The 21,881-nt window shown below is 40.8% G+C and overlaps 1 protein-coding gene across 4 annotated transcripts in view; it reads left to right on the top strand.

Moving 5' to 3' along the window:
- The window catches only part of flnba (filamin B a), an 80,552-nt gene that overhangs the window by 47,457 nt on the left and 11,214 nt on the right, over window positions 1-21,881 (top strand). Inside the window, exons 14-37 of one of the 4 annotated variants that reach the window (XR_014532298.1) lie at window positions 241-364; window positions 439-599; window positions 1,105-1,195; window positions 1,278-1,447; window positions 1,999-2,116; window positions 2,317-2,579; window positions 3,073-3,670; window positions 4,011-4,184; window positions 4,310-4,472; window positions 5,008-5,168; window positions 5,378-5,545; window positions 5,667-5,790; window positions 5,875-6,028; window positions 7,636-7,825; window positions 7,995-8,242; window positions 8,816-8,896; window positions 10,984-11,086; window positions 12,248-12,388; window positions 13,301-13,429; window positions 13,577-13,750; window positions 14,837-14,995; window positions 15,544-15,747; window positions 16,441-17,019; window positions 17,079-17,762. Coding sequence is in view for 2 of the 4 variants with exons in the window: in XM_083534338.1 (XP_083390464.1) it covers window positions 241-364; window positions 439-599; window positions 1,105-1,195; window positions 1,278-1,447; window positions 1,999-2,116; window positions 2,317-2,579; window positions 3,073-3,670; window positions 4,011-4,184; window positions 4,310-4,472; window positions 5,008-5,168; window positions 5,378-5,545; window positions 5,667-5,790; window positions 5,875-6,028; window positions 7,636-7,825; window positions 7,995-8,242; window positions 8,816-8,896; window positions 10,984-11,086; window positions 12,248-12,388; window positions 13,301-13,429; window positions 13,577-13,750; window positions 14,837-14,995; window positions 15,544-15,747; window positions 16,441-16,593; window positions 18,086-18,208 (4,174 nt within the window). In the remaining 2 variants the exon portion in view is untranslated. Of the gene's footprint in view, window positions 1-240; window positions 365-438; window positions 600-1,104; window positions 1,196-1,277; window positions 1,448-1,998; window positions 2,117-2,316; window positions 2,580-3,072; window positions 3,671-4,010; window positions 4,185-4,309; window positions 4,473-5,007; window positions 5,169-5,377; window positions 5,546-5,666; window positions 5,791-5,874; window positions 6,029-7,635; window positions 7,826-7,994; window positions 8,243-8,815; window positions 8,897-10,983; window positions 11,087-12,247; window positions 12,389-13,300; window positions 13,430-13,576; window positions 13,751-14,836; window positions 14,996-15,543; window positions 15,748-16,440; window positions 17,020-17,078; window positions 17,763-18,085; window positions 18,209-21,881 lie in introns of those variants that run through there. The other 3 variants (XM_083534338.1, XR_014532299.1, XM_083534339.1) reach the window with 3 other exon arrangements.

Below are 21,881 nucleotides of genomic sequence, written 5' to 3' on the forward strand. Positions count from 1 at the left end.
CTTTGACACACGCTTGCGAAACGTTCCACAATGCAATGCTGCTGTATGCGTCAGCGGAAATGCTTTTGTTTTCTGCAGCTGAAGTTCATATCCTGTTTCCTATACAGAACTGTGATCAGGAGAAGAGTTTGGAAAATTCAGCTTATTGCTCCTTTAATGTCAATAATTTTCTGTACGTTGCACATGTTGTATACGTTCTAGCTTTGTTTTAAATGTAACTTCAACATGACTGTGCCTTAGGTTCAAGTTGGAAAGGGCAGTCACCCTCACAAGGTGAAAGTGTTTGGTCCGGGAGTGGAGAGAACTGGCCTGAAAGCTCACGAGCCCACACACTTCACTGTAGATTGCACAGAAGCTGGAGAAGGTAATTAAGACACGCACACATTTTATGCTTGATTTAAAGCATTTATATATTAAATACTTTTATTTCCGCTGTAGGTGACGTCAGCGTGGGTATCAAGTGTGACGCGAACGTGATCAGCGATAAAGAAGAAGACGTCGAATTCGATATCATTCCCAATGCCAATGACACCATTACCGTCAAGTACATCCCCCCAGGGCCCGGACGTCTCACCATTAAAGTCCTTTTTACAGATCAAGTAAGTGAAATCACCTCACTATAGGAGTTGTATGTGCTTTTTAATCTCATTCCACATTTGTCCCTGTTGGCTGTTCTAATAACCTCCACTCTTCTGGGAAGATGTTCCACTAGATTTTAGCATGTGCTTATAGAAGGTTGTCCTTCTTCAGCCACAAGTGCATTATTCAAGTCAGTTACTGATGTAGGTGATGTGAGGAGGCCCGAGGTGTAGTTCATCCCAAAGGTGTTCAATAGGGTTGAGGTCAGAGCTTTCTGGCAAGCTGCTCAAGATCTTTCACCCCATACACTGTACACCATATTTCAATGGAGCTGGTTCTGTTCACAGGTGCATTGTCATGCAGTTTTGGGTCTTCTAGTTGAAGTGAAGGGAAAATGTAATTCTACCTCATACAAAGACATTGTATACAATTGTGTGCCTCAAACTTTGTGGACCACATATGGCTGAAAATGTCAGGTGTCCCCATTCAAATGTCCATATCATGTATATTATTTGTACCTCACAGGAAATTCCTGCCAGTCCGTTCCGCGTCAAAGTGGATCCATCGCACGATCCGTCCAAAGTTAAGGCCGAGGGTCCTGGACTCGCTCGAGCAGGTTTGAGTTTCCGTGTCCACTCAGCATGTCATTTTAGCATTCTAGAGCTAATTTCTTTAAGAGTCTTCTATTCTTTCCACAGGTGTGGAAAGTGCCAGGCCCACTCATTTCACAGTTTTCACCAAAGGAGCAGGGAAAGCACCGGTGGATGTGCAGTTCTCCGGTCCAAACAGAGGACAAGCTGTGCGAGATTTCGAGATCATCAACAACTTCGATTATTCCTACACTGTCAAGTACACACCAGTCCAACAGGTATTATCTTTTCCTCATTAGTAAATATGTAAATGAATGTTTGTACCAATTGCACCATACTGTATAGTTACAGTCGCATGTTTCTCTCTCATACCTACTTATTATAAATATTTATTTTCTGTTTTGTTTTTTTGCACTACTTCTGTACTTTCTATGTGTATGATTTTGAGAAGGCGGTATGTCTGTATGTCGAGTTTTTAATGCGCTCCGATTTGTGGTTCTTTGTGCATAAAAATGGTGTACCATAGTCATGGATTATCCCCTACATCAGAATCGGGTTTATTACCAAGTGTGATTTTGGAAATTTGGTTCCAGCTGTTAATGAAGTTGTGAAGTACAGACATAAATAACACTATACATTTAGCTTGGGCTATACAAGACAAAACATTTAATACAAGTGTTAATTAGGACAGGATATATAACCGATCAGTCAGAGGATATTAGAGATCAGTAATGTACTTTGGAAGTATAGAAGTACATCTAAATCAATAGACGTGTACTCTATAAAAAAAAAATAATAATCATATCCTGTTTTTTTATGGTTCTAACAGGGAGAAATGGTGATCATTGTGACTTTTGGAGGTGACCCCATCTCTAAAAGTCCATTTGCTGTGGGAGTGGGAGCACCACTTGACCTCAGCAAAATCGAAGTGGATGGCCTGGAAAGCAGTGAGTTTTCTCTTTGGGAAATGCACGTTGTTTTTCTTAAGTTTCAATTTGGGTTATGTAACTTTCTCGACATATTCGAGATTTAAAACGTTTCGGTTTTGTTGCATTGGACATTTAAGTGGGGAAAAATATTCAATCCTTTACACTGACAAGTTTCTGAAGTTTTCTTAAATAGAAAGTATAAATTCTGCTTGTTTCAGGAGTCGAGGTCGGTCAGGATCAGGAATTTGCAGTAGGCACTCAGAATGCCGGTGGTCAGGGCAAACTGGAAGCTCGGATTACCAGCCCAACAGGCAAAACTGTGCCTTGTGTAATTGAGCCACAGCTTGGTAAAGGAGCCAGCCTTGTCCGATACATCCCAAAAGAGGAGGGTGCCTATGCTGTAGAGGTCTTCTATGATGGCAACCCAGTACCAGGGAGCCCTTTCACTGTGGATGCTACACTGCCACCTGATCCCAGCAAGGTGAATTTGCTAAAACATAAACAGAAAAATCTAAAATATGTCCAGTTCTGTAGTGGCGTCACTGGTGCATGATTTATGCTATTTTTTATACTATTTCAGTATTTACAGTTATTAATGTACCTCAGTACTACCCTGTCACCAGTTCACCACAGTTCCTTCATTGGACCACTTTTAAAGATTCTGACCACTGTAGACCGGGAACACTCCACAAGAGCTGCAGTTTTAGAGATGCTCTGACCCAGTCGTCTAGCCGTCTCAATTTGCCCTTTGTTAAACTCGCTCAAATCTTTACTCTTGCCCATTTTTTCTGCTTCTAACACTCATTCATTTAGAGAACAGAATGTTCACTTGCTGCTTAATATATCCAACCCACTAACATTTGCTGGGATGCAGAGATGATCAGAAGTCAGAATGTTATAATGCCATAATTCTATGCCTGATCCATGTATATACTGTAATAGCTGGGAGTTGATAAATGGGGGTTCTTTCACAGGTCAAAGCTTATGGTCCAGGGTTGAAAGGTGGATTGGTTGGGAGTCCTGCGGAATTCACAATCGACACCAATGGCGCAGGAACAGGTGGCCTTGGTCTGACTGTAGAGGGTCCCACCGAAGCCAAAATCGAGTGTTCGGATAACGGTGACTGCACATGCTCCGTATCCTACCTTCCTACTGAGCCTGGCGAATACCTTGTTAACATCCTGTTTGAAAACACACACATACCCGGATCTCCTTTCCACGCTGATATCCAGTACCCCTTTGACCCCACAAAGGTGGTGGCATCAGGTTCAGGGCTAAAGCGTGGTAAAGTGGGCGAGATCAGCGTGCTCAACGTGGACTGTGCCAAAGCCGGGCCTGGAAAGTTGACGTTGGAGGCTGTGCCTGATGTGGGCTGCAAGGCGAAGACAGAAGTGCTGGACAATAAGGATGGAACTTACACTGTGACTTACATGCCACTGACATCAGGCATGTACACACTGTTGCTTAAGTATGGAGAGAAGGCCGTCCCACAGTTCCCTACCAAAGTGGTGGTGGATCCAGCAGTCGACACCAGCAAGGTGAAGGTGTTTGGGCCAGGAGTGGTTGGCGAAGGTATGTATTTATTTTTTTTTTCTGATTCTTTTCATACACCGCATTATGAGGTCTCTGGGTTTTTAGGCTTTCTGAGTCATTTTAGACTCACTTTTCTTTTTTAACCTGCTCTTTTATTATCAAGACATGGCAAAACATCTCCTTGTCTCATATTTCCAATGACATCATGTTGAGCTTAAATCTCTGACTGTTATCCTTTAAAGCATTGGATTTATGATGACACTTTTATGAAGATGAATTGTTTTATTTTGATAGACGGTTATCCTTTGTGGTATGAGCTCATTCATGTTGTCTAACTCGTTTTTCTCTACATCGTTTGGCTTCCTTTGTCACCCTGCAGGTGTCTTTAGAGAGGCCACCACTGACTTCACTGTCGATGCTCGGGCTTTGAACAAAGTAGGAGGGCAGCACATTAAAGCTGAGATTAGGAACCCATCTGGTGCTACTACAGACTGTGCCATCGCTGACCAGGGCGATGGCACTTATAAAGTCGAGTATACTCCATTTGAGAATGGTACGTCCCAAAACGAGTATATTGTACTCTTTAATTATTGCTATATGATAGATTTTTTTTTTTACAGCAGTTGAAGATGATGCCTGGCTGTTGGTGGGTAATTTTATTCACAATGTTGCTTGTAGGTGTTCATGCTATCGAGGTTTTCTATGATGAGACTCCTCTGCCTAAGAGCCCGTTCCAGGTAGAAGTTAGTGAGGGTTGTGATCCCACTCGAGTTGTAGCTGAAGGCCCTGGATTGGAAGAAGCGCTAACCAACAAACCGAATAAGTTCTCGATAATCACAAGGTAACACCCCTTTTATATATTTTACTGTTATGTTCAAACTTAAAACAGCAGTTTGTATTGTTATTTCATCATCTTTGAAATCGTTTAATTGTTAAAGAAATACTAAGAGAGACCATGCGTTCAAATATTTTTTCTTGTGATCACAACTTTTTTTTTTTCCCACCACAACAAAAGTTTTCTTCTCGTGATCTCGACATAACAAACATTCGTTTCCTCAGTACTTAATTTTTCGGTTTATTTGGCATTAGAGCATGTTCGAAAGGCAGCGGCATCATGGTCGTCGACGATGCCGCGGTGATGTTGCCTCAAGGACATGGTGAAAACACAGTAAAAATTAAGTGCTGATCACGAGGAAACGGTGTTTTTATCAAAATAACGAGAAAACAACTTTTGTCTTTTCACGAGAAAACCAGAAAAAATAAATAAATAATGCGTATCCTCTTAGGACTTGCGTATAAATGCCTAAAAAAAAAGCGAACAAGAAATGGTTCAATTAAAGAGCATTTAAGGTCTTGTATTGTGGCTGATCACACAGGGGAGCTGGTATCGGTGGCCTGGGCATCACGGTTGAGGGCCCATCCGAATCCAAGATGTCCTGCAAAGACAACAAGGATGGCAGCTGTGATGTCGAGTACACGCCTTACATTCCTGGACCTTATGATGTGAACATTACATATGGAGGACAGCACATTCCAGGTACATATTGTGTTGGATTTGTTTTTGTAAGCCTCACAAAAAGCCTCATATGGTGTTAACATCAACAGTGCAGTGTTCCTTTAAATATTTATATTATTCAGGCATCGTATATAGATGCATTTACCTGGTTAAAAGTCTAATCACAGGGCCATGCATCACTTATTAATTGTTTACATTTTTATATTTGTCATTTTTATTCTATTATTCAGGAAGTCCATTCAGAGTGCCAGTAAAGGACGTGGTGGACTCTAGTAAAGTAAAGCTCTCGGGGCCTGGAGTGGGTTCAGCTGTTCGTGCCAAGATCCCTCAGACTTTCACTGTGGACTGCAGCAAGGCTGGAATAGCACCATTGTCTGTAGCTGTAACAGGCCCTAAAGGTGAGACAAAAAAATCAAGAATGAAATGTCTTAGCATGTTGCACATTGAGCATCGAACAGCTGATATGATTTAAAGCCTGACTAGACATCTGTAATTTATTTAATCATTGCTTCCATTCAGGGGTGGCTGAGCCGGTTCAAGTAAAGGATAACGGAGACGGAACGCACACCGTAGCCTACACGCCCTCTGTGGAAGGTCCTTACTCGGTAGCGGTCAAGTACGCCGAGGAAGAGATCCCACGCAGGTTAGCGTGACACTCCAGCTTTTTGCTATATGTATGCAATAGTTTTTGATCTGTAACGACTTCTACACACTGTCCTTTTTTCAGCCCGTTTAAACTGCGTGTCCTGCCCACACACGACGCCAGTAAAGTTCGTGCCAGCGGGCCGGGACTGACTACAAGCCTGCCTGCCAGCCTCCCTGTCGAGTTCACCATCGATGCCAAGGATGCAGGAGAGGGTCAGCTATCAGTCGCGATAACTGTGAGTCAACCACATAGTGGTACACTACCATTCCTTAGAGTTTGGATTAAAGTCCGAGTTTGTTATATACAGGTTCAAGCTTTGAATCCGTTTTTCTTATTTAAAAAATTTACCATTTTTTTTTTATGATTTTGAAAAAGAAATACCAAAATACAGGTGGTCGCTGAGTTACGATGGTTCGACTTTTTCAATCTTACGATGATGATGGCGATACGACAAAATTGTAAAGAATATTTTACATTTGCATACACAATTTGCATACACAAATCTGTAACAGTATTATGTATAAATGTATGTATGTAAATTAATGTATGTTGCCATCACAACAGATTCCAATCAGGTGGTAATAATTATTCTTATATTTTTTATTTATATTTACTCACAACATATCGGATATCTTGGAAATTCAAAAACCTATCCCTCCATCCATCCATCCATCAACCTACCCACTTACTTATCCATCTGTCTTTCTTTCTTTCTTTCATTCTATTATTCTTTGCTCCCTCTTTTCATTCCCCCTCTCATCCTCATTTCTCTCTCTCTTTCTCTTTCTCTCTCTCTCTCTCTTTCTTCTTTTCTTTTCCTTTCGTTTTTTTTTTTCATTTCTTTTCTTTTCTTGCTATAATATTTTATAAACCACAATAAGAAATTAATTCTAATAAAACAAGATGCCTTGGATGACACATAGCTGCTCGAATTCTTCTCTACCTATGTATCTTTCTTTACATTTAAATTGATGGCATTTGCTCAGAGGCCCCAACAGTGGAAAGTGCTGGTCTTCTGACCAATGTCTTAACCGCTTAGCCACCACTTCCCATTACTTATTAATCAGTGTGCAGTAATATAAAGCTTATAGTCAATGGTTGGTTTTTAGAAATGTCAGTCAAATGGTCACTTCCATTTAAGTTTGACGGTTCATGGCCATGTTAAATGTACCGCACAAACAGTACCAGACTGTGTCGAGAACGCCAGAAGGTCTGACTTGTTCGAGATAATTGAAGTGAAAAGCTACAAATAGACTAAACTAATTTACGGTAGATTTAGTACTCAAACAATAATCAGTGTTAGACTACCATATGTTGTGTATTTGTAGTATTCTGTATTTCTCTCAGCCATTACTGTTTAATTTCGTCTGGCCTTGAGAAATGACCACGTCACTCTTTTTATCATTAGATAGCTCATACAACACGTTCCCACTTATTTCCGTGTCTCCTCGAGGTCCAGGAAAGCACATCCAGGGATTAGTGTAATAGGCCAGTAGTAAGAGAAATGGATGTCTTATTAAAGCCAAATGCGTAGTCCCTTAAGCAGTTGTGTTTTAAGTAATTTCCACCAGGGCCCCTCACCCCTCTATTTTACTGTCTGGAAAGTGATGAAGCACTACTTGCATGATTATATAGGTTGTAAGCGAGCCAAAGCTGCACCCCCGTCCGCGTTCGTGAACTTGCGCTGAGCTCGGTTCGTCCCTAGACCTCTGCGCTCCTTGGCTCGAAGATTAGTTTCTGCTCGTCTGTGAGATTTCTCCCGATCTCTTCGTCATGGCTACTCTTCTCCTGACAGTATGAGACTAGACAGACCAGTAGTGATGTGCAAATTTGAATCCGCAGGACAAAGAGGGAAAAACGAAAAAGATCAGCGTGCAGGATAACCAGGACGGGACATACCAAGTGTCGTATGTGCCCGATAAAGTGGGACGCTACACCATCGTCATCAAATATGGAGGCGACGAGATTCCGACTTCTCCATATAGAGTGCGGGCAACTACTACGGGAGACGCTAGCAAGTGCACAGCCACTGGTGAGTCTAAACATCAGCAAAAGAATAGAATTTTTTTTTATGCATCCTTGAATGTACCGTAACCCCGGTTCTCAATGCAGTGTATAAATCAGTCACGTGAGCAGATTCTTTCTTTTTTACACTCATTATTTTCTCAATACAGACTAAACGTCCGATTCTCATTTTACAGGTCCTGGCATCGGGCCTACCATCGGCATCGGAGAAGAGGTGGGCTTTGTGGTGAACACGAAAGGTGCAGGGAAAGGGAAGGTCTCGTGCGTCGTGGTCACACCCGATGGAACCGAGGTGGAGGCGGAGGTCATCGAAAACGAGGACGGCACCTTCGACATCTTCTACACTGCGCCCAAGCCTGGGACCTACGTCATCTACGTGCGATTCGGTGGAGAAAACATCCCTCACAGCCCTTTCAAAGTCATGGTGAGGATCAGCTACTAATAACAGATTAACAGATAGAACACGTGTCCGAAGAGATGCAAGCATCTGGAAACATCTGGTGATAATTAATGTAGTTAGGGTGTGGGGAAGGTGGTAGTTAAGGCTCTGGGTTGCTGATTAGAAGGTCGGGGGTTTAAGCCCCGGTTTTGCCAAACTACCACTGTTGGGGCCCTTGAGTAAGGCCCTTAAACCTCTGTGCTCAAGGAGTGCTGTATCATGGCTCTGACCCCAGCTTCCTATCATCACTGGGATAAGCAAAGACAGAATTTCACTGTGCTGTAATGTACATGTGACAAGGAAAAGGCCTTATAAATAATAACATACGAAGCAAAAAGACCGCCCCACGGACTATAGATCACGGACCCCACCCGCTTGTTTGGATGCATGCTAGATTTTAGTAGTAAAAACACAAATTTCTGGAATGTTAGCTGGAGTATTTGGATATTTACACACCGAAAAATGGAAAATATTACATTTCACACGACGCATGGCATTTTTATTCCAAAATCCCGTGTCTGTCCATAGTGTTTGTGTAACCTGCGCTCTCATTTCCAGGCTACTGATGAGGCTCCTTTGCTGCAGCAGCAGTCACTCCAGCAGAATCAAGTCGCTCCAGGCGCCGGCTTCCAGCCCTGGGTACACACACCCCACACTCCCTCGTTCCCTCTTATCCATTTCTCATCCCTCCTTCACACAGCCTGCACCGGCGATGGGATCCCTGAATGCACTACTTTCATTACCGCTTCCTCTTTTTCAGCCCGTGTGCTGACCTCCAGGCTGGCTAGATACACACACTATTTAATCTCTCTCTCTTTTTCTCTCTCTCCCTGGCTGTATGTTTATCTTGGGTGTTCATCCCATTGCTCCTGTTCTACCTTGAAATGGAAATGATTTCATGCAGGTCCGACTTTTTTTTTTTTTTTTTTTTTTTTTTACATCGTTCTTTTCAGGAAATGGCTGTTTCATAGCTCATCTCCCTTCAAATTCCTAAATCGAGACTGTTCTCTTTTGTGGCTGAATTCCCTTGGAAATGACTTCGCTGAGAAAAGATGATCAGAGGGCTTTTGGGTTTGTTTGGAGAGAAATCAGGGGTTCAGTAAAATGTGGCCCAGACAACAACTCCAATTATAAAATATCTGAAAATGAGGTGGTATCAAAAAGTTTCGAGACTAATAATGGTGCTATTTTGACCACATCAGCAATTTTATCACGGACAGCAAGTTAAAACAAAGAGCAAACGTGAAATATCGAGTGAAACCGGATAAATCTACCACAGAGACGTTTGACACACGGCGACTTCACTCGGCTACTTGTTCATGATGATCGTCGGGGGAAAAAAAATCTATATTTCGCTCCTGCAGACTTTGCCTTCTTCCCGAAGATGAAGATCCGGTTTAAAGGTCGCCGTTTTAACACCATTGCAGAGATCCAGTGCGGATGGCAGAAGGTGATTGACACGCTTTAAAAGAAAAACTTCCAGGACACATTCCAGAAGAGGCAGGAATGCTGGGAGATGTATTACTGTGCAAGGGGAGTATTTTAAAGGAGGTAGTGTGTAAGCATAGATCAATAAAGTACGTTCTTATAAACAGAGCAGCTCTAGAAACCAGCTCTAGAAACCTTTTTTGATGCCACCGCATACAATACACACTGTACATGAGGACTGGAAATTCTATTCATTTCCTCTTTAAATTTAATGTCTTTTTCAACACCATACTTAATGTCCATTTATCCTCTAAAATCCTCTTTTTTCAGCCTTTATCTCCATTTACCCTTTAGAACTTCTTTTGAAACAACAGCACACTTTAACAAGACCACTAGTGTCTGTCCATTTATTTATTTATATATATATACATATACAGTACAGACCAAAAGTTTGGACACACCTTCTCATTCAAAGAGTTTTCTTTATTTTCATGACTATGAAAATTGTAGAGTCACACTGAAGGCATCAAGGGCTATTTGACCAAGAAGGAGAGTGATGGGGTGCTGCGCCAGATGACCTGGCCTCCACAGTCACCGGACCTGAACCCAATCGAGATGGTTTAGGGGTGAGCTGGACCGCAGAGTGAAGGCAAAAGGGCCAACAAGTGCCAAGCATCTCTCGGGGAACTCCTTCAAGACTGTTGGAAGACCATTTCAGGTGACTACCTCTTGAAGCTCATCAAGAGAATGCCAAGAGTGTGCAAAGCAGTAATCAAAGCAAAAGGTGGCTACTTTGAAGAACCTACAATATGACATTTCCAGTTGTTTCACACTTTTTTGTTATGTATATAATTCCATATATAATTCCACATGTGTTCATTCATAGTTTTGATGCCTTCAGTGTGACTATACAATTTTCATAGTCATGAAAATAAAGAAAACTCTTTGAATGAGAAGGTGTGTCCAAACTTTTGGTCTGTACTGTATATATTTCTAATTTTTTTTGCAAGAGTTCAATCTCCTGCTTCCTTCTAACTCTTTTTTCAGAATCTTTGTCATAACTCTTGCAGGTGTGCTGGGAGTTTGATTCATCATTTAGGTGTCTGATGCATGTTTCTGCCGTGGCTGAATCACTGAACCGATACGTCTCCTCTCTTCCCGCTCTTCCTGCACTTCTTTTCACTTTTCAAACAGAGTTTCAGAGAATGGATATTTTCTGAAACACCCTTGTTGATCTGGAGCTCTTCTAGGAAATCCTAAATGTCCTCTTTATAATTCGGGTTTCTTCCCACGCACAGGTCACGGATGGTGCTTACGTTCCTGTGAGCAGTATGAACGGCGCTGGCTTCCGGCCATTCGACATGGTGATCCCATTCACTCTCAGCAAGGGTGAGATCACAGGTGAGCGCTAAGTTCAGTTACAGCCAAGGAATACATATTGGGATGTTTACATCATATTTGTGCATAGCATATAGTGCACGTTATTATTGAATAATTGATGCTTGTATTCATAGAATAAAGAGCGCAGACATAATAAGTTATAGCCTTATAATGTTTATGTAAAAGATACAGATATTCCTTAATGACTAACTCTTTGCTGTTCATACAGTGGCTGCCAATCATCGTCTTTTATAGTTTTTGAGACACATGTGTTCCTGTTTATTAGATTCAACTTCATTGTCACTGTGCAAGGTACATGTTCAGAGCCAATGAAATGCATTCGTATGCAAAACACCAGGCAAAAGAATTGGACAGTGAATGAATAAAAGAATGTTGAAAATATGTTCAAATTTGACATCGTTTAGATGAACTTCTGTATGATGTAGAAGAGGAGATGTTGTTAGCAAACTGCCTCACTATCACAGTCGAACATGGAGGTGGAAACATAATGGTTTGGGGTTGTTCTGGAGCAGGGAAGGTTGGAGACCAACATGCCTGCCGTTCGATATTTAAACACTATGCTATTATCTCTCTGGACTGGCGCTAATCAAAACCAACTGCACTATACAACAAGAAAATGACCCAAAGCTTCCGTCAAAGCTCTGTTAGAGAGCAAACAGTGGGTTGGTGTTATCTGTCATAGAATAGCCTGCCCAGTCATTGCACTAAAATGCATCTGTGGGATGACCTGGATCACAAGGTCAGAAAGAAATCTCCAGCTAATGAAGAATTAGAGCAAGAGGCATGGCAGAGTATTTCAGCTAAATGTTTGGGGAGATGAACTGTATGGATGCCAGGAGTGTGTAAATAATAAGATTTGTGCATTTATAAATTAGTTTGGTCATACTGCATACTGTTAAATGACCTAGTTTGTTGCATATTAACAAAAAGGAACATGCGCTTGTCTCAAAAACCATCGAGGACTCGATGTTTCCGAACTTTTGACATACATTGTGCCTCTGCAAGTCGTCCAGGTTTATGAGTTGATCGTACACATTGTTCAATTCCTAGTGTTCAATCGAATAAAGGCCAATTTATTATAATTTCTTTTCATTAACTAATATATTGTATACGTTTTCTTATAGTGTAATGACATCATTTAACTGTGCTTTTCATCTCCAGGCGAAGTTCACATGCCATCAGGCAAAACAGCTCAGCCCGAGATCATCGACAACAAGGACGGCACAGTCACTGTAAAATACGCTCCAACAGAGGCGGGACTCCACGAGATGCACATCAAATACAATGGCTTGCACATACCAGGTAAAAGGGCATGGGTGTGTCTTGGGGTTTAAAAAAAAATGCTGACTGAAGTCCATTAAAAATCAGCAGTGTGCACAAATAACATGCAGCTCTTACCAGCTGAGGATCAGTGTCCTCCTCCATAATTAATTCCCTCTCAGCTTTCTTCCCTCCATCCTTCCTGTGTGCAGGTTCGCAACAAGCTTCGACGTTGAGGTTGAAGGGAGTCGAATAGCTTCACCTTTCATGCTGTTTCTTAGTGAAGTAGTGAGGGTGGGGGAAGACTAATCGTTTATAATGATTTACTTTGACGTTGTGCAAGATCTCCTGTATGACTTCACCCTCGGGGAATGCAGCCTCTGTGTAGGATGGGAACCATAGACTCAAGCGAGGATCGTGTCGGGGCTCGCACAAAAGGCAGCCATGACATGATCCAGTCACTAATCCACAGTTGTCAGCTGCCACAGCAGGTATTAAGTGTCATGAATTATGCTAGTGTAGTGCATAGATTCAGGTTGGACAATAGAGTCATTTAGACAAGCCTTCCCCATAGCCATATTACCATATATGGCATGAATCATGCGTGAATCACCAGTCCTTCAATTGCCCCAGGATAAACGATGACTCAAGTCTAGTTACACATGTGGATATCCGCTTCAGCATTAACACTCCACCTTGATAAAATGTCCATTGTCTATTGTTCGCTTTGTACTTAAGGTTTTTTTTTGTCTTTCTTTTGCAATGACCGAAATGGCCTTGAGCCAAGTCCTTTTGCAAGAATCTGTTCTGAAATCCAACAGTAGCCAGGAGAGTATTGCGTCACCTCTCAATGCAGTCGCTTGCACTTTTAAACACTTTGTGGACATATGATTTTACCTTGGAATAAAAAAAGTTTAATAGTGACATGAAACTTCGTGTGGGTTTTCTCCATAGAGAGTCCTCTACAGTTTTATGTCAACAACGCTAACAGTCCCAATGTGACTGCGTACGGCCCGGGCCTTGTGTATGGTGTCGCTAACAAACCAGCTACTTTTACCATCTACACTGAGGATGCTGCAGAAGGTGGGCATATGTATATAATTATAAAGGCTTTTCACAGCCTTTTTACAAAATATATCACATCAGACACTTTATAATGGGTCTGAATCTTGGTAACATGTTTTAGTTTTTTGACTGAAAGCGATTCTGTATCGTTTTTTTTTTGTGTAGGTGGACTTGACTTGGCTGTCGAAGGCCCGTCAAAGGCAGAGATCAGTTGCATTGACAACAAGGATGGCACTTGTACAGTCACGTATATTCCTACACTACCTGGAGATTACAACATTCTGGTGCGTTATAATGACAAGCACATTGCCGGCAGCCCCTTTACTGCAAGGATCACAGGTAAGGACTTGAGCTGCATGTATAGTACTGTACAGCATTCATTTTGATTATTGAGGTATTTAATGGGCGCAATGGTGACTCAAGGTTAAGGCACTTGATTACTGTTCAATGGTTCAGGGGTTTAAGTCCCCAGCACCTACAAGGCGCCACCATTCAGGTCAAGAAATTGTTTCTTTATCATCAAAATGGTATTTATTGTTTCATAGAATATAATACACCAACCAGGCATAACTTAATGACCACCTCCCTAATATTGTGTTCGTCCACCTTTTGCTGCCAAACAGTCCTGACCTTGTTGAGCATAAACAGCATTAACTTCTTCAGCAATTTGAGCTACAGGAGCTCGTTTGTTGCTTCACGTGCATCATCGAGCCTCGGCCACCCATGACCCTGTCACCGCTTTACCACTGTTCCTTCCTTGGAGCACTTTTGATGGACACTGACCACTGTAGGCAGTTTTACAGATGCTCTAACCCAGTCTTCTTCCAGTCGCAATTTGTCAAACTCACTCTAATCCTTACGCTCGCCCATTTTTCCTGCTTCATACACATCAACTTTGAGAACAAAATGTTTATTTGCTGCCTAATAAATCCCACTCACTAACCGGTGCGATGATAAAGAGATAATCAGTGTTATTCACTTCACCGCTTATAACGTTATGATGTCATAATGTTATGCCTGAGCAGTGTATATAGTTGTTTGGTTACAGCGTGGACTGTACCAACTGTGTATAATATTATAATTAATAATATAAAATATATAGTTTGTACAGTCCATGGTGTAACCAAACAATGTTTCTCCAGGAACAAGGTGCTACATGAAATAACAAAAATACACAAGACAGCATGGATGTAAGACATAAACAGATGTACACGTACGACTACATAATGTGCATTTGTGTAAACACTACAACATGGAACTACAGAACAATAACACAGTGAATGACCCTTAATCTCACCTATCTGTGACCTTGCGCTTAGAACCCTGACATCTTCAGAAGTTTGGGAATATGATTAAAAGAATTTCACTGTGCTCTAATGTATATTTGCGTTTCTGAGGTATTGGATTTTTGTTCTTTTTTTGCAGAAGACAACAAAAGGAGGTCTCAGGTAAAGCTGGGCTCGGCAGCTGACTTTGCACTGGATATCACAGAAACGGACCTCAGTCAGCTCACAGCCAGCATCAAAGCTCCCTCAGGTCGTGATGAACCCTGTCTCCTCAAAAGGCAGCCGAACAACCACATTGGTATGAGGATCTCATAATAAAAAGTTTTGTTTTTTTCTAGAATTGTATAACTTTTTATTGATTGTATAGCTTGGGTCAGAAAAGAGCTAGATTACGGGGGGAGATGGTAGCTCAGTGGACTTCAAATCCAAATACCATCAATCTGCCACTGCTGGGCCCTTGAGCGAGGCTCTTAGCCTTTAACTGCTCAGTTGTAAGTCGCTCTGGATAATGGCATCTGCCAAATGGCATTATTGTAAATAAAGATTTATAGTATACTTTCCCCACATTCTCCTTTTCACTTATATCTGCTCTAAAGTTCTGCAAAAAAAAGAGAGAAAAAAAATGCAGTACCTACCTGCAGTGTATTGCAACAGCCAGCTTTAATCCACCAAATATGCTGACTAAAGCTTTAAAACGAGACTTTTTTTTTGCCTTGCTCCTGCCAGTGAAACTCATAACACACAAATTTAGTTAGATCCCATAGGATCCCTATCCCATTATTGTTTCTTTATCCTTTTTTTGTTACAATTGATGCCATTTTTTCCTCTTTTCTCTACTTCCCCCAGGTATTTCTTTCATTCCCAGAGAAGTCGGCGAGCACTTGGTCAGCATTAAGAAGAACGGACGCCATGTTGCCAACAGTCCCATCTCCATCATGGTGGTGCAGTCTGAGATTGGAGACGCCAGCAGGGTGAAGGTGTTCGGGCCGGGCCTGGTGGAAGGTCACACATTCCAGATGGCTGACTTTATAGTGGACACGAGAGATGCTGGTGAGTTTTGAGTCCTGGTCAAAATGTTGTTTAAAACCTAAAAGACAACTCTTAATACTAATTATATTGGGTTTACAGAACACATTCAGGATATCGTGTACACACGAATACAAAGTGACTGATATTCAGGAGCTGCCATTCCTTTCTTTAACGATAAGACGTATTGACCTAGAAAAGAACAGCCTGTGTTGCGTTATGTTTGAGGAAGCTGATGAACGCTGATGTTTTGGATGCCTGTTATAGAGCGGTGGGCCAGATGTAGATGTTAGTTAATTGAATGATCCTGACGGGAATAGTTTACAGCAGGCATTTCCCCATCAAATTCTTGAAATGGTGCCATGTAATTATGGCCTATTTAGTCTAAATTGCATCATCTTTTGGGTGGACTGTGTAAGTGCTGACTGAACAAGTCAATTTTTGCCAGAATGTCTGCCCTTTTTTTTTTTTATTTGCCTAATTTACTGGTGTATTTATGCTCCCTAATCTGGTTAATTGGGCAAAATAGGATCCAAATAGACAGTTAAAAGTGACTCAAGGGGGAATTTGTAAATATAAAGTAGACGTAATTGGTATGGCATTATATTGGAATTCTTTGTAAAGTCAAAAATTCCTGGTTGTAGTTAGTTTACGCATGTTCGAGAAGATGCCCAATTGTAAATAATAATGACTAACCTCAGTCTTCTGTGCACCAAGGTTATGGAGGACTTGCTTTGTCCATTGAAGGCCCAAGCAAGGTGGACATTCAGACGGAAGACATGGACGATGGGACCTGTGGTGTTGCCTACTGTCCTACAGAGCCCGGTACCTATGTAGTGTCCATTAGGTTTGCAGAAGAGCACGTTCCTGGTAAGTTAAATCCATTACATAATTTTACGCTACATTTTCACTTATTCTGCTCTCTCACACCCTACCAGTGGTGGATAAACTACACAAACCATGTATTTGAGTTAAAATATAGATACACTCAGTAAAATTATCCAGTAACAATTCAGTAAAAGTGAGTAAAAGTATAAAATAATTTGCCTTCAAATGTACTTAAGTATCCATATATTTGTTATAACTATAATGTCTTATCTTTTTTTATCACAAGAATCTTGCTTATTCAACTCGGTTTATGTGAAAAGACTTGAATGTTAATCTTAACGAATGTATTAATTAATCAACTAATCAATTAACCAATTAGTGTGTCAGTTGGCAAATTAATTAGTTAATTAATTAATGTATTCATTAATTATTCAAACACCGATTGATATCTATTAAAATTTATCATGAGCCCAAAACCTTTTTTTTCCTCAACTACATCAAAAAAAGGCCAAGTGTGTTACGGCAAGGAGTTTCTTCCATCGTTTATTCCTCTCAAAATCTTCTGCTTGCTGTTGAACTGACGCTGAACTGTATGGTCGTGATAAGTAGATACTACGAAGCGCCAATCAAAACGAGTTCAAAAGAGAGCGTATGCTCGACCCTGATTGGTGGTTTGCTACTGGCTTTACCAGTAATAAATAAAGAAACGGCTGATTCCGCAAAATGTAGTCGAGATTTTTTGACTTGGAAATGATGTGAAGTCTCTGCGAATGGAAATACTTCATTAAAGTACAGATACGCGAAAAAGCTACGATTTACATTTACGTCACTACACGGACACCAGCCACAAAAAACCACAGGTAACTATTCCTTTCCATTCGTGTATGTGTGGAAATGGATTAAAATATATAGATTGGTGTAGCATAACTAACTCATGCGAATGAGTAGCCTCAGGGAGTTCTTCGGTTCCCATTGGACTGTCTAATGTCTCAGTTCCTACAGGTGTGCGGTTGCTGTGAAGGTCACTATTAAAAGAGCTCTACTCAGATTACAGGGAAAAGGAATTGAAGGTTATAAATGCTGCTTCAGTCTCATTTTGCAGATGAAAGAGTGGCGTACTGTAGGCCAGGGTCTATACAGATATGTAAGGAAACTGCCTCTGCTGTCAGATTTTGAAGATTTTTATATCAGACAAAATAAAAAAAAAGAAAGAACGAATTAGGAGTTATTATCTCTAAGTAAATACACTTAAAATGTACTCTCAATTCTAAATCATGCGGACTGACTCGATCCACCACTGATCTCTCAGGATTGCAGTTCATGGACTTTGATCCTTGGTTCCGATCCTGACAGGATTGAACCTTTGGTATTAAATTGTTTGGCTTTTACACAAACAGTGCAGTGACTTTTTGTACTAACCTGCAGTTAATAGCCGAAGCCCAGCTTTTACTGTACGGCTGCAACACTGCAGAGCTTTGTGAAGGGTACGACTGGCTCTCTTTGGCATTCTCAGTTTCCTCCTGTCTGTCCACAGGGAGTCCATTCAGTGTGAAAGTAACAGGAGAAGGACGAATCCGTGAGAGTATCAGCCACCGCCAACGAGCCGCTTCGGTTGCCACAGTTGGAAGTGCTTGTGATCTTAACCTGAGGATCCCAGGTGAGGAAATGTGTCCTTTTGGTGCCATTTGTCATAAATCATAAAATCGTGTTTTTGATGGGTCTAGAGAATCTGAATATACAATACACACCTGGGACATAATTGTGGGAAATTAGCAATGGAGTTACTTTTACCACCAGGAAGTGGGTTGTTTTCCCTAGTGGATTTACTTCCTGTAAATTATCCAAGATTTTATTAATTAGTGAACGAAAGGTTGTCCTCTTTATCTGATTACATCTGTGACTTCGTCGTTGCTTTATAGCAGCTACATGAACTTTTTTTTTCTATCGACATGTTAATGAGTTTGTTCTTGGGTAAAACATTCAGCTGGAATTTCTGTCTGAGTTGCTGCAACTGAAAATAAATTAATTCTTTCTGACCAGTCAGCATTGCTTTAGTTCACTTTGTACAGCTGCAGTTTCTGGGTTTCTCGTTTCATATCGTCCTTCTTAAATCAATAATTCAACCACATGACAATGCTCGCAAAACTACTATGTAAAAGAACGAGCTTTATGCTGGCAGGATTTATGAAACCATTACCACACGATCTTCCATGCATATCTGTTGGATGGAGATATCTAGTGGAGGATGCCTGCCACCTGGAGTTGGTTTGTCTCATGGAATTGTCATACAGACAGGAATTCGAACATGAATCAGAAGGTCTGGCTTGAGTGACTCCCTGGACAGAGATTTTGTTTTATACACAAACCCATCAACAGAAATTGATGCAATAAATACTAAGTTATATGGGGAAGATACTCGGCTTGTTCTTCCACTGGTTGAAAAGTGAAAGTGGAAGTTTTTCATCTAATGAGTTTTACTACTTCCTGTTTAAAGATGGAGAAAATGTTTACAAAAAAAAAGAAAAAAAGCACACTCACACCCTGGTTTCGATGTTGAGTTGCGCTATGAACAGGATTCCTGAAAAACCGTTCAGATGAAATTCCTGAGTAAAATTTGGATGTTTCAGTGTCTTTCTGCCTGGATTCAAATAAGCACACACACTATGTGGACAAAAGTATTGACTTTTCCAGTCATATGCAGTTCTTCAGATGTTTTTGGATGCAGTCGCATTACATTTTCCCCTGAGTTGATCTAGGAGACCCAACCCTGTTTTCAGCAAAACCACCATTCCAATGCCCCTGTGTACCTGAACATATAGCTTACATGGGTCTGCATGGGAAGATCTTGAATGACCTCCTATAGAGCTCTGGCCTCAACCCTATTAAAACCTATAGGATGAATTGGACCACTGACTGCAGTCCAGGCCTCCTCACCTACATCAGTACCTCAGTGTACTAATGAATACACATCAACACAGATCTCTACGGTCATGCTTGACACTAGTTCCACCATCAAGATTTGTTTTAATTCATTCCTTTTGCTCATTTGTCTAATTACCTGTATGCTGGAGAATCCACATCATTTTAAACCTGTGTTGAAATGAAGATATGGTGAGTCTTCCTATGAGGAGGTGTTCGTTTAGGATTTTCTGGAAAGGGGTCACCAGTATAACAGCCATGGTAAGGCTGTAAAGTTAAAGCTTGGGAGCATCTTTGAAATGGACTTCGGAGTTTGAACTTTTGTTGTGTCTCTTCAAGCTGACATGGTTTTTGGTCTGTAAGAAAATAAAAGTTGGTGAGAAAATGACTTTTTTTGCGGAATAGATGTGGTATGCGAGATTAGAAGATACAGCATGGCTTCCGAATCTTTTACTCCTCACTTCTGGGCTAAGATCACATGCTAACAAGACCTAGCAGTTGACTTTTTTACATTCCAGCTCATGCAGTTCTTTCTCTGAGTAACTTCACTCTTAACAACAAACCCATCCAAGAAGTTACCAATAAACAATGGATAGGTTTATTTGCTTTCTTACTTGTATCAGTTCATATGGGAATCGTATAGTAAGTAAAACCACATGTTAGGTGACGTATGCGTGTCGTGTGTAATATTAAAGAATGAGGACACTGGATCTGCACTGTAACTCAACAGCGTTACGCCAGAGACCAGTGCAGCTGGTGTGTCGAACGGTCACGTCATATGGTCTTGATGGTTTTTGGTGCATTCTGACTCAGAATGAGGTTGTAATGTAATGTAATGGAGGGTTCCTTCTGAGTAATGAGTGCTGTAATGGAATAGAGGCCACACAGCGTTTCGCTCCCGTGTGGGACATGGCTTGTGTACTGGCTGGGTGTAAGGGTGGTGCCTCGCTCTGTACCTCGCTCACCAAACTGGTGCACACAATATGGGCAAACGTTTGTGGAAGAAATGCTTGTGGAAATTTGAGCACATTCAGCCAAAAGAAAAAGTCATAATCTGATGTAGGTGAGGTGAGGAGGACCTGAGGTGCAGTCAGCATTCAGGTTTAATCCCAAAAGTCTTCAATAGCAAACAATTCAAGATCTTTCACTTGAACCCATGTATAGCACATCTTCATGATAATGTAAAGGGAAAATTAAATGCCAGAGCTTCTAAAGAGATTCTATAGAATTCTGTGCAACATTGTGGAGGAGAAAAAAACCCACATATGGCAAGAAAAAGCTGCTAATAATAATTTTCCCATATAGAGTTCTCCATGGAAGCAATCTGAATATACTATTCGAATATCAATATTAAATCATTATGTACATTAAGCAGTTTGTACGTATGTAGAAAATAGACAATTGTATTTATTTATTCCATTTTCCATTCATTATTCATTTATTTTTAAAAACAGATCTTTTCCCATATTCCCCATTTACCCCTGTGACACACTGTGGCCCACTATCATGGATAATTAATTCATTATAATTCATGCATCAGAGGAGGAAATCAGCATTTAGGCTCAGTTTATTCTAGAAAATTAGTTTCTCTAAATGTATCGCTCTTTAGATAATGAATTGTTCAAGTTTAACTGATCATTTGAAGCGAAGATGTTTTGCGGTTATGCCAATCACTATAGCGCTAATCGTGTTTAATGCAAGGTTATATGTTAATGCTTTTTTTGTGATTGTGACATACACTTTAGATTTTAATAAAACCGATATAAACAAGAACGGCTGCGATTGGCCGGTGTGAACGAAGGTCATGTGATGTTCCCGGATTGATTTTTCTTCCATCACCAAGTATTAATAATAGATATAAGCTTTAAATTAAAATTGTATTGTTAACAATGTAGTTTAATCCATTCGACTCTCTAAGAATGGGATTCAGCACCGGAACCATCAGTTTCGTTTGAAACTAAATTGTGGGAGGCACGAGGGTTCTTATTAGAAAGTGTGTATGTGCTGAGGTGCATTTTGTTCCCTGTATTGTTAGTTTCAAGTAAAAAATTGTTCATAACCGTTATACCATGTGATAAGAACTAACTTGCTTTCTGGACGTTTCTGTTCGTACTTTTGAAATTGTTTTTTGTATACATTATCATTGAGCGCATTACTCAGTAACTTCAGTGGAACAAATCGAAAACGTGTGTACGTAAGAAAGTGTAGTCTGTAAGTCTGGAGCCACAGACAAGTTTGAAGTACATTCCCCTGCGATTTCTCTGATTTATTTCCCTGTTTTAAAAAGTCTGTCGAGGCCGTATTTCTTTCGTGTTCTACTTCTTCCACCCTTGATGTTTCCTTGTTGGTTTTTTTTGGCTGTCCTTTACCTCACTTGTTTCTTTTCTATTTCTTTGCCTGTGTCTTTGTCT

Source organism: Silurus aristotelis, assembly GCF_946808225.1.
Source record: "Silurus aristotelis genome assembly, chromosome: 28".
Taxonomy (NCBI): domain Eukaryota; kingdom Metazoa; phylum Chordata; class Actinopteri; order Siluriformes; family Siluridae; genus Silurus; species Silurus aristotelis.